Below are 15,822 nucleotides of genomic sequence, written 5' to 3' on the forward strand. Positions count from 1 at the left end.
TCTGCACAAAAAAAGAGAAAAAAAAAAGAAACGAAAGGAAAAAAGTTTTGGCTAAAGTTGTCAACAACTGATATTTTCCACACCTAGTGAAACTCGTCAAAACTGCCTTGTGCAATACTAAACATGACAGTCGTCACAGTCAGATTCTGTCCAGAGCTGACATAAACCTTGACAATGTCATGCAGATGCAGTTACAGTCTGAGTTCTTCCAGTTAGGATCCGAACACATGCAAGTCATCACAGAGGGAAAACACAGTCATGAGGTAAAAATTAAATGCTCACCAAGCTTTCCTGAAAGCAGTGCTGCCTCTTAATAAATGTAATAACCGAGTAAGTGAGGCAGGCAGTCACACTGAACAAAGGCTCTATGAGGCAGTGCTTTGTCTGTCAGCTGTCACTACAGCTTGCCTGCTGCGGTGTAAAACACAATTGAGATATTCCTTGTCAGTCCCTGTATCAGCCAATTTCGTTCAGATAAAAATAGCGAGTACACATTTTGATATTTGTATTTTTAATACGAGGATTCGCAGAGCCTCTGGGAAAGTTGTAAAACGCTGTATTTTGAAAACAGTATGTCTCAATTTTTAAAATATTCCTTCATATTCTTTCTTCAAACACAGACCCAGATTTTTCCGCTCTTAGTTTAGATTCAGTGAACATCTACATCCCGTTTGGTTACAGTCTGGAAAAAAATAAATACTTTTTTGTGGAGAGGAACACTAAGCAAACACCAAACTTAAAAACGGGTAAACACCATTCACAGACAGAGCCTTTGAACGACTCAGTGTTGAATCAGCTATAAATACACAGCTATGTTATAATTGTTTTCCTCTGCCATCTAAACCAATGAGCCTAGAGGTCCTGCGGTACAGTGATGGACCACATCACTGGGAAAATGCACTGTACCTCAGAACCTGGGCGAACTGCCTGTTGAATGCACAACAGCCTCAGCCAAAACACACAGAACCAACTTCGTGTGCTGCTCTGCCTGCACAGTGTGTTTGTGTGTGTGTGTCCCTGTGTATGCAGACATTCTAAATACAACTATGGCAACATTTGAAAGCTCAATACTTGATCACCGTGTTGGGCGAGTTGTTCGGCCGCTGCTGCTGCAGATGTGAATGAAAATTTCTAGCCCCATTTTGACTGCACGAGCTGCATCAGCTCATGCGGGTCAGAGCTTTTCCGAGCTTACAGCATGAAACGTGCTGTAGTAAAACACAATGCTCTGCCTTTTAGGGCAGCTAGGTTACTGTGTGCTTACACAAACCCTAATTGTACTGTTAGGTTGGGAAGAAGCACTTAATGGAACAAGAGCGTAATCACTAATCACAGCTGCTTTTTGTTAGCTGCCATGTCCACCTCTTAAATCCTGTTAGGGAACTGACAATATGTCTGTCATTAGTCAACCGTCTCTCTTGAAATTTCAGCTTAAATGTGTTGTTTTTTTTCCACGGAATCTGGCAAAACAGCCATGTGGTCCGATAAAGCAGCAATTTCAAGAGTTTGACTTCCAGCGCAGAGACAATTAAAGGTTTTGAGCAGATGTGAGTAAAAAGCTTTTGACAACAGAGCCACTTTGTCTCTTATTCTGGAGGACGCACTCTCTCCTTAACACTGAGCACATGCTTCCTCAATCATGATTTGCAAAAGAAGCAATGGACAAATTTTGCGGAAATCAAAGTGAATTTTGCAGATTTCATCAATATGGGATACAAAAAATAATCATCCTAAAAGAGGTCCTAGAGTTTTACTTGGCACACAGCACATGCAGATATCTCTCTCACAACCTCTCAGTGATCTGTGCACACTTTACCAACATTAAAGCAGCATCTTGACTATCAGGCAGCATAAATGTGCTTATTGCATTTTTATTTTCATTTTGAAATGACTCACCAGGCATAAACCGCTGAGTAGAGAGATGAGTAGAAAGTCCAGATTGCGGAGATGCAGAGAGGATCCCATCCCTGACCTGAGGCAACTCTACCTCCAAGAGTCCTTGCAGGGCTCAGACAGATGCTGATTGAGCTCGGATGAAATTATTTAATCTACTTAACTCTCTTCAAAGTGGAACGAGTTGTGTTTTTTCACTCCATCTGGCCTCTCGATGCTTATGATGGCTTGTGAAATCATAACTCTGTAATCGCCTCGCTCTGCCCTCGATTTAATTTCCTATAATCTACTATATGCTCCGGCTCAGTCTGCTCTCTTTATTTCTCTGCATCTGTCTTTTTTCCTCTTCTGAAATTACATCCACATGTCAGAACTATTTATGTCGCCCTAGCTCTGCGGTGGGAAGTTCAAATGATTCTTTGTAGGGAAGAAACCGACGCTGTATTTTTAGGTCTTTTAAATTTCCCCCTCAGACTAACTTAAACACTTCAGTATGGAGCTGTGCGCCTTGCGGCTTATTCCAGTATTCTTTTCCAAGCGTTAGATCAGCGTTGTACAAAAATAAGCCCGAAACGTATCATTCCATCACCAGTCGCTGCTGAATTTCACAACTTCAATCCTGTGACTCATGTCACCATCAACAACGCACGGATCTATCGTGCAGGGCGGCAGTGGAGCAGAAGGATCGCAGACAGGGTCTACTTTGTGCATTTAACAGTAAATGGCAGCCAAGTGAAAGAGCGGAGCGTGAAATTTCAAACTTTTAATAGAAGTGTCTGATTTGCGTGTTTCAACTCAATCACTGTACGCGTGTTCGCTACCCCTGGTAACCGGTCTTTTTTCTTTCTTCTTCTTTTTTTCTTATAAATTAATAAAAGCACATAACGGTAGTGTATCAGCTGTCATGTCCACAAACCGTGCCGAATTATAAATCTATCCACCGTGACAGTTAGACAGAAACTGCATGTATGGAACTCCCAAACGGGGATCTGTTTAAGCTACCGATGGTGATGTGAAAAGCTTTAGAAAGGAGGAAAAACGCCAACTTGGTCTGAATAATTTAGGCTACTTACTATCAAGAGAAACCCAAATTCACCCTGACGGACAGATAATTCGCAAACGCGTGTTTGTTCGCAGAGTAAGCGCAAAACTTGAAGTTCCTCGTGTTGAGAAAGCGTCTCCAGATGTGGCAGGAGGCAGGTCGTGCTCAGTAGTGAGTATGTGGATGGAAAAGGAGGGGGGAGGAGGAGGGGGGGCGGAAAGGAGGCAGGTAGGGTGGAGCGTAAGAGCTTTTCATTGGTGCGCTCTCTTACGTTGGAATAAACCACGGCTCCGAAATGACATATTTTCTCACCCCTCAAACAAACTCCACATTCAACAGATCGCAGGGCCTTTGCCAAACCGCTTTTTTCCCCCTGCACTCTCTCAAAAGTTGCAACTACTAGTAGGATTGGATTACCGAGACATAATGCAGGAGAGCGTGCACAATTTTCTTTTAACGAATCAAGATTTTTGTTTGGAAATGAAATAATAGAGGTTTTGTGGACAGTGTCATAGCAGTTTGTCCACTTTATGCTTTTTCGCGAATATGTTTGTGTGACACTGTTATTTGAATCGTGCAGGCAGACATAATTATTATTATTATTACTATTATTATAATGGTGATAATAATATATACAAAGTCGTTTCTAATCAAACACCTGTTTATAACTGATTATCAGGTTAAGAGACGATTACCCTTTAGTGTCCAAGTATAATACAGGCGGCCTGGTCTTATTTGGTAACTTTGGGTGTAAAAGTCCGAAATCATACATGAGTGAACGCTTTTTCCGCCGTTCTTTCAGAATAACCTCAGCTTTCGATGTCTTGCAGTTGTTTTACATTACTGACCATTAAAAATTTTTAAAGGGGGGGAACAGGGTTTTGTTTTTTTGTTTTTTCAGGATTGTAATTAAGTGAAAACTGGTATTTAACATGAACAAAATGTTAGACAACTTGAAATATGAACTATAAATGTTTTTTGTACGTTTTTTGAGCCTTGGTCTCTCTGTTTTTCATAATTCACTTTTATATCCCAAATGTCCAAGCGCTTTTTGGACTCTGTGATAGATACTAAAGTACTTCCTGTCCTCCTGGAGACAGAGACCCACACTGCGATGATGAGACTACCATGCCAAACCAGGCATGAATGCATGCAAACATCACATATATGTTTTGACTATCTTCCTTGTTCACATTTCATTCTGTAATGAAATTATGTAAGTGTCCCCATCCCACTGAAAATTTCCACTTTCTGATTTTGAAGTCTTTCAATCCCGCTGTGATGTCCTCATTTGACCAAGGCAAGTGGGAAGATCTCCAGCTGTTTGATTTTTTTTAAGTGTCTTTTCTCAAAAGTGATTCTATAACCACTAGTTCTGCAGGTTATGATGATGGTTTTCGGGGAAAATACTGGCAAACACCATTGGAGCAGCTTATTTCAGTCGCTATGGTACTCTGACAGCTGAATGTACAGCACTGTTTTTTACAGTGTGGTCACAGTTGTGATCAAATGGTACAATGACTGAAATGCCCCAGCTGTTAAACCATGCAGAGTCCCAGCTATCATAGAATAGTTCTAGGATTATAAAACCACCTCACAGGCTCCCACAAGCAGAGATATAGTAAAAGGCAATTTCAGTCCTGCTGGGTGTAACTTACACAGATGCACCACCCAGGAGTATCTAGGTAACTACACCTTTTCAAAGGACAAAAGGGTACATATTTGGGCCCAGGGAGTAAAAAGGTACACACTGGCACCATTTCATCTAGATTTTAAAACAGGATTACTTTTAAGAAGATTGAGTGTGTGTGTGTGTGTGTGTGTGTGTGTGTGTGTGTGTGTGTGTGTGTGTGTGTGTGTGTGTGTGTGTGTGTACGGGTTCATACTATCCTGGTGGGGACCAAAATCTGACTTTTACTATCCTGGTGGGGACTTTCTGCACCGTGGGGACCAAAATCCAGGTCCCCTCGGGGTTGAAAGCAATTTTCACACTCAAAATGCAGTTTTACTGTCAGGGTTACAATTAGGTTATGGTTAGGTTTAGGGTAAGGGTTAGGGTTAGGCATTCATTTTTAATGGTTAGGGTTAGGGTAAGGGGCTAGGGAAAGCATTATGTCAATGGGATGTCCCCACGAGGATAGCAAACCAGACATGTGTGTGTGTGTGTGTGTGTGTGTTCAGGGATATGCAAGGACTTAGGTGAAATATTAATTTTCAAGATAATTTCGCATTAAACATAGGAGCACACAGAAACAGTACAGGGAGGTTGGGGTGACGGGGATAAGGTAGGTTGTATGTACCGATCATGGTGACCAGCCTTAACATGTGATTTATATTATCTTGTTTGTATTTGAAGTACACGCTGAGTATTATAAAGGGAATGAGCTCTAGGCGTAACATAAGAATGGAGACAGTGTTTTTGTTTTAACTGGGTCAAGTTTTTCTATAAAGTTGAAGTCAGTTTATCTAAATTTTCATGATCTGTTAGCAAGTTGAGCCAGTGAATTATTGATCATTTTGTTTTGTTTTTCCAGTTAAGAAAAATAGTTTTTATTGCAAAGTTTAAAGGCATTAAGCTATAAGCTTGGAGGTTCTTAGGTACAGTCAAAGAGAAGAAGTCAGATCCAAGTAAAACAGAGGGGGGTTGTGAGATGCTGAGGCTAGCTCTGTCGAAGGTTCTAGCTTTAAACTTTTCTGAGGCATTTGTTCTCCAATTTGTTTTGTGCTTTGACAGTGCATTAAGATATAGACACCAGAGGTTCAAGACTGGTTTCCACATGGTACAAACCACAAGCATTCTAGCAAGTACAAATATCAAGGGTATCAAGGGTACAACAGCAGCACTTTAGATGGTACTGCCCCAGCTACACGCTACTGCACCCATTAAGGCAATTTCTTTTCTGAGAGAATACTGTTTGTGGCTAAGTACGCACTTTGATACAACTGTTGTTCTGATATATATAAATAAAATTCCATTGAATTGATACAATATATCAAGCATCAAGCAATGACTCACTATAAAAGCCATCAATGCTGATAGACAATCGTGATTGGCTGCTGTTGTGGATGAACGTCGTGTGTATTATCCATCAGAGAGAATAATGTTTCAGCAATCAGCTTTAAAGTCATTAACTGCCATATGCTTCCGCCACACAGGGCACAGACTGGCATCTCATGTTGACATTGTTTTCATGCATCAAATCAAAGTTTAAGTCGCAGCAGCACTCATCACGTGTGCAGTTATACTTGAATGTGCGTGTTTATTGTGGGGCTTAAAATGCTCCAAATCTTTGTAGTTTGGCATTTTTGCTCATGTCTTTTAACCAGCTGATTAACTGTAAGTTTTGTTAACAGTGTGAAACTAAAATAGAATAATGACTCAGTGGACAAATTCATAGCCCCAGTTTTCTGTGTACTAGGATGGATAATGGGTACTTAGTAATTTGAGCATAAAAGCTCGCCTTAACTCAAGGTTCACTACATTTGTGGAGCTCTCAAGCCTTTTACAGTTGTCCCTAGTGGATACGGTTCTTACATTCGATTTTCATGTGCATTATACCTGTTAAGAAAGTGTTGTTGTTGCTGCTCAGTGATAAGTTTTTGAACAAGTCAGTCAAACATGGTATTTATATATTATTCACTGGCAATTAAAATATAGGATATGATAGGACCTATAATTCAAGCTCTCCATTTGCCGACAGATTCAGTGAGGTGCAGTTGATGTCTTTCTTTAAAGCTGATAAGAAGACCAAGCTTTGCTATATTCTTTCTGCCTCCTCACGAAAAAAAAACAAAACAACATATAGCAATTTAGTCTTGTATTTTTTATAAGGACTTGATGTCAGTATGTTGCTGTGTCACTTTGCTCAGTCAGTCAAAGACAAAAGCAAAAAGCCACGACATAACGAGAAATTGTTTTTGCACGAAGAAATCAAAAAAGATCCAGTACCATTTTTACAACCCCTTAACTAAGCAGCAATGCACTATAGGTTATGAAACTGTGTGTATTTGCACAGCATACAAAAATAAGGATATATAAATATCTTTCCCATTTTCCACTTCCTTTTTTTAACTTCCTTATTTTCTTTTTGCTCTGTGTATTTATTTCTTAGAGGTCATGGTACTTACTATAACAATGTCCTCCGTATTAACCAGCAGAGCCTTCTTTTCCATCATGAATATAGGTTAATTCCTGTGGTGCAAGATAATACACAATATAAAAGCGGTCATAAACAAACAGCAATAAGATGTATCAATATATTTGCTCATCTGCCTTGCAGAAGATTGCACCCCACTGTGCCTCCATGGAAAACTCAAGATACAGTAGGCTGCAGAAGATTAACAGACGAGACTGTGTTTAAGATATATGCATAATCTCCACTCAGTTTTCAATCCATCTGTCAGGGTTTGTCTTTCTAAAACAGAGCTTTTCTTTGAAACGGTCTCTGGGAAAGGTTAACCTTGCCTTCAAGCCAATTACTGTATCTCTGTGCCAGTTCTGCTGGTTATGGTACTTATCCATGGTACTTATTCTTAATTTTTCACCCTGTCCTGCATCTTTTGCCATCAAATTTATCACAGAAACATTCTGTGATAAATTCCAGATGGATGTCAGAGATCAGAGGTGCTCTCTGATCTCTGACATCCATCTGGAATGATTAATATCCATGTCCAGTAATTGTCTGTAAGTTAGGGACAACGCTCTGCTGTGACAGCACATCTCTATCTATCTATCTATCTATCTATCTATCTATCTATCTATCTATCTATCTATGAGCGCAGCAAGCTCCCATCATGGTTGGAGTCCAACTCTGTAGGAGACCAACTTGTATATTCTTGTTCTCTCACATTTACAAAAGGAATTAGATATCAAAGTAGATGAAAGTGAAAAAAGCTATTAAGAAATCTATTATCTGTTACACTTGGAGGAAATTAGCTTTTCCCTTATCAGCTCTCATTATCATCCACTCATGTTAACTTTCTCTACTTAGAAAAAAAAATAAAGATAGTTTTGGCTGCTCCACTTGTCACAAGGGGTCGCCACAGCAGGTACCACCGCATGTTTGATTTGGCACAGATTTACCCGAGATGCCCTTCCTGACACAATCTCAAAGGGGACTCTACTTAGAAAAAAATAATACGTTAAAAAAAACACGCCAGTGTAACATATGGCATGTATTTTGTATCACGTATTCGCCACTGAAATGATACTATAAGCTATATGCTGCACCCTATGCAACAATCCAGGAATGGGGACACTGAAATTGTATATCTGTGTGACGCATTGTCAAAAGCCATGAAAAAAGCCAAAAATTCAAAGCACATGTATGTCTGGACACATGATACTTCTCTTCTTGTATGGTTCCATATAGTGTGCTGGACTTCTTTTTCAACATCCAGTTATATCTTTTCTATATAAACATCGTTTTGTTTTGGTTTGTTTTGCCCTCACTTTCACGTACACGCATGACCCTAACAAAGGAAATTGCAAATGAAAGCTTTAAATGCACACATATAATTAATTCCCCATGTTTAGAAACATTTTGGAAAATTCTGACACAATTACCAAGTGCTGCTCAAAAATCACCAGGGATTGTAATTGGAATAAAATCTTGGCTTCCTTTTTAATCATTTCTATTTACTTTAATCATGATTCCAAGGCAGCAAATGTCATATACAATATAGTCAATACCCAGTTTTTGTCACAAAACAATTGGTGAAGCCCCCCAGGGCCAGACAAAGCTTTTTCAAGTTGGATTAGGGTCAGCTCATCTTTCCTCTTGCTGCCTTGACAGCTCACCCACTCAGGTCTCCCAAAAGGTATAACCCAGAAATAGAATAAAGGAACAAATCTGGTCAAAGAAACTTCATACCTGACACTGTGAACATAGGACACACTTACACACTGTGGAAGCGGAGGACTTGATGATTATGATCATCAATCTTCCACTTTCATGTCTATCATATTGCAATGAAACTACTTTGATCAAACACATGGCTCGTGAAGATAAGGCGGCATGAGCTAACCAATGACCTTTAATGACCCACAAACACAACTCACATCCTTATCAACAGTTTTGTGACACAGTGTAAAGACACAAAGACAAGGACTCTTTTATTTATATATATATGTGTATATATATATACATATATATATATATACATAATAGCAAGTTGTTTCAGAAGCCACCAGGTAAAGTATAAATTTCTAACATTTACAACCTCATAAAACCTAAACGTGAACATCGTGGACAAAGATTTAATGTCAAATTGAGAATAACATTTCAAACACAGCAAACAATTCAGTACAAAATGCGCTATAATTTCAGAGACTTGAACATGTCCAGCAGTGTCAACAAATTCCAAGATAACCAAACTGTTGAGCAATAAGACAAAACCAGAAAGGAACTCCAAAACAAAAGTAGGGTTGTGTAATTGTTAAAGTACGAGAAAAGAAAAACAGTTGGCACATAAATCTAACAGTTAATGTCAGAGGGGCCAGCGCGGCAGCTGCTTGGAATATCTGATAGCTCGATGTATTTTTCTCAGCAAATTAATCTGTTGTTACAGACATACTATCTGGATAAAATGAATGTAATCAGCAATGAGGTCACCATTTCTTTCCCAAAACAGAACAGCAGAAACTGACTCGAACCAGCGTGCGATGCTTTAGAGCGTTTACTTTGAAAACTTTGTGAGGGAGTTCTACGAAGCTTTGTCCCTCCGATTGGGTTGTGTTTACAGGGTTAGGTTAAAGCATGAGTCATGAGGAATGATAATTGGTTGTTTTAGGCATGAGAAGTGAATCAGAGACACAGGAGGGTGAGCGCCATCAAGTATGTAACTTTCCCCTTGTTAAAGTGAAGGAATAATTGTGTATTTCCTCATTTTTTCTTTATTATTTTGGTTTACACACACACACACTTCACCCATCTTCCATATTTCCGTATAGACACTGTTGCTTCTGCTAAAGTGGGAAGCTCTAAACAACAAAGTTCTTTTTTACAGTTTTTCACAATTTTGATTATAATACTCTCAGACTTGGTCCTGTTGTGGCATGCTACTTGGTCATCATTTCCATCGTTATCGTTTAAACAAGTTCTTTAAAAAATAGGTTAAAAAAGTTCAAAAGTAAATCATATATGATTTTTTGTTATTGCAGGCCACACCTGCAAAGTCTTAACATGATCACGCTTGGCCTCAAACTTTAAGGAACAGGAAAACTTTCATTATTTACAAAAAATATAAGATCAGCAGAATTAAATTTTTACAGCTCAGTGCCATAGATAATAACATGAGGGGAAAAGGGAAAACATATTTACAGTGGAAACTATGGCCTCCACTGCTGTGAGTAGATATGGTTGTGGTAAACAGGAATCATATGAGCAGAGCAGAGTAAACACTTAACTGGTCGAGAGCAACATGGGGTTTAAAGTTAAGCGAAAACTATCTTTAATAAGAGAACTGTTTGCACGATGCAGAGCTGAAAATGCAATTTTAGATAAACAACGCTTGTCAGAGTTACTTGGTGTGACACTTTTGCCTCACAGCAAGGGCACTCTAGTGGTCACTGTGACCACTTGGCTGCTGAGCTCGGTCAAATTCAGAGAATGAATGTCCTCGGGAGGATCAATACATGTGAAGTACCTCGATAAATCTTTCTTCATTCCCACCAACTCACAGAAATATAAGAGGTATATAGTGGGGCCGAGGTACAAACAGATAATTACACAGAGAGCAGAAAGAACGGGGCCTTAATCAAATAAATTAGATGTGACATCAAACTAATGTGAGGATAATTTTAAACAAGGCTGTCTTCGAAAAGTCAGAATAATTCAGCAGTGCTGCTCTGCACGATTAAGTGTCCAAACATCCAGATTGACCCATTATTTTCTCTATGTTAGTTCATATTAATTGAGGTAAAACATTTTGTATTCTAATGGGGAAAAAGGTGATATGAGGGAAACACATGATGATGAATCATTTGCGGATTCAAAGATTTGCTTTTACAGTTGTTGTTTTTTAATTCAATTGCTTTGGCACATTTTTCAAAAGATTTTTGAAGTTTATTTTCTCAGTTCTCTTCTCTGCATTTCCCAAAACTGCTCATACATGCAGTCAAATTCAAGTTTTTTTGTTCAAATGAATAAGTGTTTAAAGCCAGGCAGAAAAATGCTTAGACATTTAGTTTGTTTGTTCTCTTCATGTTTCCTTACAGTCTTGTCCTTTATGTTTTCAGTAACAACAAATGCATTTTGAATAAAACTGTTATTCCTTCCTGAGAATACCTGCTACATTTGTGGTCTGAAGTTTAAATGTAGACTCATCATGGGCATAAATGTCACAGTAATTTGGGGGTTTTGATGATTTCTTTGAGCTGTTCTTTGTCCTCAAATATACCCAAAGACCCCAACTAAAATTTGGTTAAATGTGCCTTAGAAAGTTGCACCCCAATCAGATGCTTTTGGTAGACATCAACAAGCTTCTGGCATAATTCTGGCTGGATATTTGACCACTGTTCTTGGCAGAATTGACATAGGTCATTTAAATTGGTTGTTTTCCTAGTGCAGATCCAGCTTTTAAAGAATTTTTAATAAGGTTGAGGTCAGGGCTTTTCAGAAGCTTAATGTTAGCCTGCTTTATCCATTTCAAAATCAGTTTTGATGTGTGTTTGGGATTATTGTCTTGACAGAAAATCCAAAATAAATTCAAACCTGTGGATCCAATTCTTTTTTTTTCTTTTTTTTCTTTTTTTTTTAAGTGATTAAAGATGCATGCTGTATAATCATTCCACCCTGTAAAACAAAAAGCTCAACAAAACCATTAAAAGTACAAAACTACCATGACATTCGTGACCATGATTAGTGTATGTAAACCTCTGACTCCAGAGTGTGTACATTTAGGGTTTTACATTCGACATGTAAACAAAATGTTTTCTGTGATTTGCATGTTTTATGAGGGAGTCATTTTTCCTCTAAATGGCTGCACATTACAGTTATAGTTACAGAAAAACTGAAAAAACAGAGACAAAACACATCAGCTATCAGTGCCAAAAAACACGTACTGTGGAAACAAAATATGAGTCTGCTACGTGTAATAAAATGCAACAATAACAAAGCTGTGCTGTGAAATCACTGGATCCTTTTGCCCGCAGGCTCTATTAAACCTCACACCTAATGCTCTCCCTTACAAGGTAACAGGGGATTTGTTGCATCCAACCTCTGCACTTCTTCTGCATCCCTCTGTATTCTGCTGACTTCCCGTTGTTACACTGCCATATCTTTGCTCCTCTTTCTTTTTCACCAGCTAATAAATGTTTGTCTGAGCAGACTCTTTCATATTCTATACATACATATATATACACAAAAACATTATTTCTATTCATAATTTACACCTGTGGGTTTGGCAGATTGTGACAGTTAACCACCCCATTTTCTGAAGATGATGACATATTCAATTAAATGACACTAGCATATTCCTAAGACTCTGCAACTGATCAATAAATTGTAGTCAAAGAACAAGAAATGTTCTTTCAAATGCGCACGAGTAACAAGATGTTACTGGATTGTTAGATGTCATCCCTCTCTGTATTTTTTGAGTATTGTGCAACTGAGAAGACTAAATTAAGTGGCAGTATCGACACCCAGCTAATTACCCTGTGACCACAGGAGGGCAGTGTAGTTCAGATGCTGGCTGGGCTCTCCGTGTTTGACAGCACAGATGTTGACAAGTTATAATTAGGGCTTGCAGACTGACATCTTGCGCCTGAATAATAATACCTCTATCTCATTACATTTTAAAGTGAAGCCTCTGATGCATGAAGTTTTAGCTTGTGAACATTAAGGGTGCTTTTTTATATATATCTATTACACGTGTAAATGTTTGTGACAGAAGAGGTAAGACTAGGAGTTTGTAAAACGAATGTTGCTGCCTGGCGACACACACTTTCATAAACACACATAGATTAAATGTTTCGCATAAAATATGTTCTAGTGGAAATCCTACTGAGAGCCCCCCCAAAAAAACCCCTGTGTTTATATTTTCTTTACTAAATAAGAATTTCTGCCAAACAACATGGCAGCTATGGAGTCTATGTTGGAGTGAAGCCTGTGCAGACTGGCACCATTACCACTTCAGCACACTAAACTGGATACCACATCGGATCCTAGTTGGACAGGGGACAGTTTAATTACACGCTCCTTCACTTCACTGACTGCCTTGTGGACCTGATAATGAACACGTCAAAACCTACCAGGAATTGAGCTGGTATATTAACCACCTTATTAGTATTAACGTTGGCGAGGACACGCTGTATCCTGAGTGCTCGTAAATGATCACAGTGGAGCAGTGTCGCCCCGCTCCACAGAGCCCTGTCACAGAGCCAAAGGGTAGTTTGTCTGTTAATGCAGTTACAGAGCACTGGACGCACTTAATGTTGCCCTGTAAAGAATTATGAAAGCAAATAAAAAAGGTTTCCCCAACACCGCACCTGCTACAACAGGGAAAAGACAAAATCTCCCCAGCTTCAGGTTTAATTTTTTCAATTATATTGAACAGATCTATGTTTAGTGTTAAAACTGATAATCACATTAATGCTGTGTTTAAATCTCTAAGTGAATGTGCAGTATTCTATATGGGCTACAAATAATTTATTCAATTTATAAAGTATTACTCATCTTCTGCAGATCACCTGCTTTTTTAAATTATATATCAACCCCATAATGATTATTCTCTGATGATTTATGTTCAATTTCAATGACAGAAACGAATCCCAAGAATATTTCTTTCTTTTCACAAAAGCTCTGTTGCCCACCTAAGCTGCTTATTTTCCTTTATCTTTCTGCTACACTGATGCAGGACCTAAATAAATCTGCCTCCGGTATCAAAGTCTACAAGAAATTTAAGAAAAAAGAAAATTAAGTAGCTTCTATGTCTCTTCAGCCTTAGACTTCACACTCACCTCGAGGCCTGTTTTTCCCTCAGTCAAACTCACCAGGCCAAGGTTAACCCCGAGCCCACAGCAGCTCGTGGAATCTGTCTGAACCCTCCATGCCAGCAATGGAAAGGCTTGCACCGAGTTCAAACACAGAGAAGCTTTCTGTCTTTTGTTCTAAAGTCCCAGCCAGCACACTTTCAGTCTTCCTTGCTCATTAGCTAGCTTTCTATTGTATTCTTGCTTCCTATGCGTACGCAATAGCCCTGGCAAGCAGTTTAGCATTCTTGCATGGTAGACTTCCCACAATAAAAACTGCCAGATCACAGATTTGACCACAGCGGAGATATGACCTGCTAATGCCCCCACCTCCTACTTGACATGAGTGCAGGCCTTTTCCAAGCTTCTATCTTGCACAAAAATATGTTGATTTTTTTTTAGCTTACAGGTGGCATAAATAAAGGGGGATGGTAGCTATGGGCTTTATTCCTACTTTCACTATCATAGGTGAGCTCAGTCTATAGCTTGGCAAGTGAATAGAAGCCCCAGCTAACTCACAGAATAAGGGAACACCAGGTTTGACAGAAGCATTAATATGCAGGCTGTCAGTGTGTTTTATTGACACTGCTTGCACGATCACACCAACAGGTTCAGATGAAAGCTGATAGCTAGATAAGGAACAGCCTGATGACGGTGTTTACCTCTTTACCTCTTGACCTGCACCATGTGTCGCCTATGCTGACATAAGTGAGGCAGCTTGTAAAGGAGCATTGCTCTGAGCCCATTTCTCTTCACCTACTTCACACAGCGATTATGTTAGCGCAGGCCATAACAGAGGCTTTCAGGTGCATTAGGGGCTTTACATCTCTATGCCATCACTGTGATCATGTTAGCAGAGCAGGTTGTGTGGTCAAGCGCTGTGTGCTCCTGATCTTACTGCTCAGTGCAGCAGTGAGTCATTCCTCAGAGGAAGGTTGCAGGTTCTCTGCTGCGGATCATAGAAGTGAATCCACAGCATGTACTGTGTGCATAGGAGCATAGAACGTGAAATGACCAAAGATATTTTCTGCATTAAAGTCAGGCATTTGGTGATTATTTCTTTGATTATCAGTGATAATGTAGCACCTCAATATGAGCAGATGCGCTCATGGGGAATAGGCTGCTTTTGTCAGCCATGAAACATGACAGAGGTTTTAAGCCTCCATCTACATATAGTGCTCAGGTTGCAGTTTTGCTTTCAGCCTCCTTTACATGTTTGGTTGAGAGGGTTAGCTATTTTTTTCCCACTGAAGATCGACCGTAGCTCAGGCTGCTTCCACATCAGTGACGTCAACACAATGCACAACAAATTCTGAAAGCAACACAATGCTTTGGCATGTGCAGCTGTGCTACCCTGCACCTACAGGAAAAAAAAAAATTTACAAAAAAAATATGTTTTTGGAGGGGGCTACACATCCCGAGAGTTGGTCTTAACCTGCTTCTAAATATAGTGCTCACTGTGAAATGTTTAAAGCCTCTGGACTACAAAGGTGACAAACTGAATGTTTTGTTTGTTCATTACTGCACATGAGAAAATCTTCAATAATGGATGCCCGCTGGAGAAAAAGGAAATCTTAACCAGGATGTGATACATGTTATGTTATCCAAGCATCAATATCCATAGTTTGCAGAACAGATATGGCAGGTCTTTGCCCAGCCTGTCGCTAACATGTTCTGATTGTTTGACAGTGCTGAATAGGCCCAGGGCTTCTGGGGGCTTATGACGACCCCTGTTGAAGGTTTTTTGGGGGGGTCATTTTGCAGCTTTTTCAGGACTTTGCCTTCAGTGGTAACAAATAACAGTCCCATAGATTGCTAAGTACATCCTCAGAGGACTAGAGTCACATCTACAGTATAGCAGAATCATATACTATTAATTGCCTCAGAAACAAACCACATGTCACTGACACATCGT

General features: G+C 39.4%; 1 protein-coding gene across 1 annotated transcript in view; it reads right to left on the reverse strand.

Annotated features, from left to right (window-relative positions):
• Nucleotides 1-3,091, reverse strand: part of pth1r (parathyroid hormone 1 receptor) — a 54,243-nt gene extending 51,152 nt beyond the window's left edge. The window contains exon 1 of the mRNA XM_063462522.1: nt 1,897-3,091. Within this exon, the coding sequence (XP_063318592.1) occupies nt 1,897-1,965 (69 nt within the window). The 5' untranslated portion in view covers nt 1,966-3,091. The remainder of the gene's footprint in view (nt 1-1,896) is intronic.
• Between the last annotated feature and the right edge of the window lie 12,731 nt (nt 3,092-15,822).

The sequence above is a fragment of the Pelmatolapia mariae genome, linkage group LG18, assembly GCF_036321145.2.
Source record: "Pelmatolapia mariae isolate MD_Pm_ZW linkage group LG18, Pm_UMD_F_2, whole genome shotgun sequence".
NCBI classification, from domain to species: domain Eukaryota; kingdom Metazoa; phylum Chordata; class Actinopteri; order Cichliformes; family Cichlidae; genus Pelmatolapia; species Pelmatolapia mariae.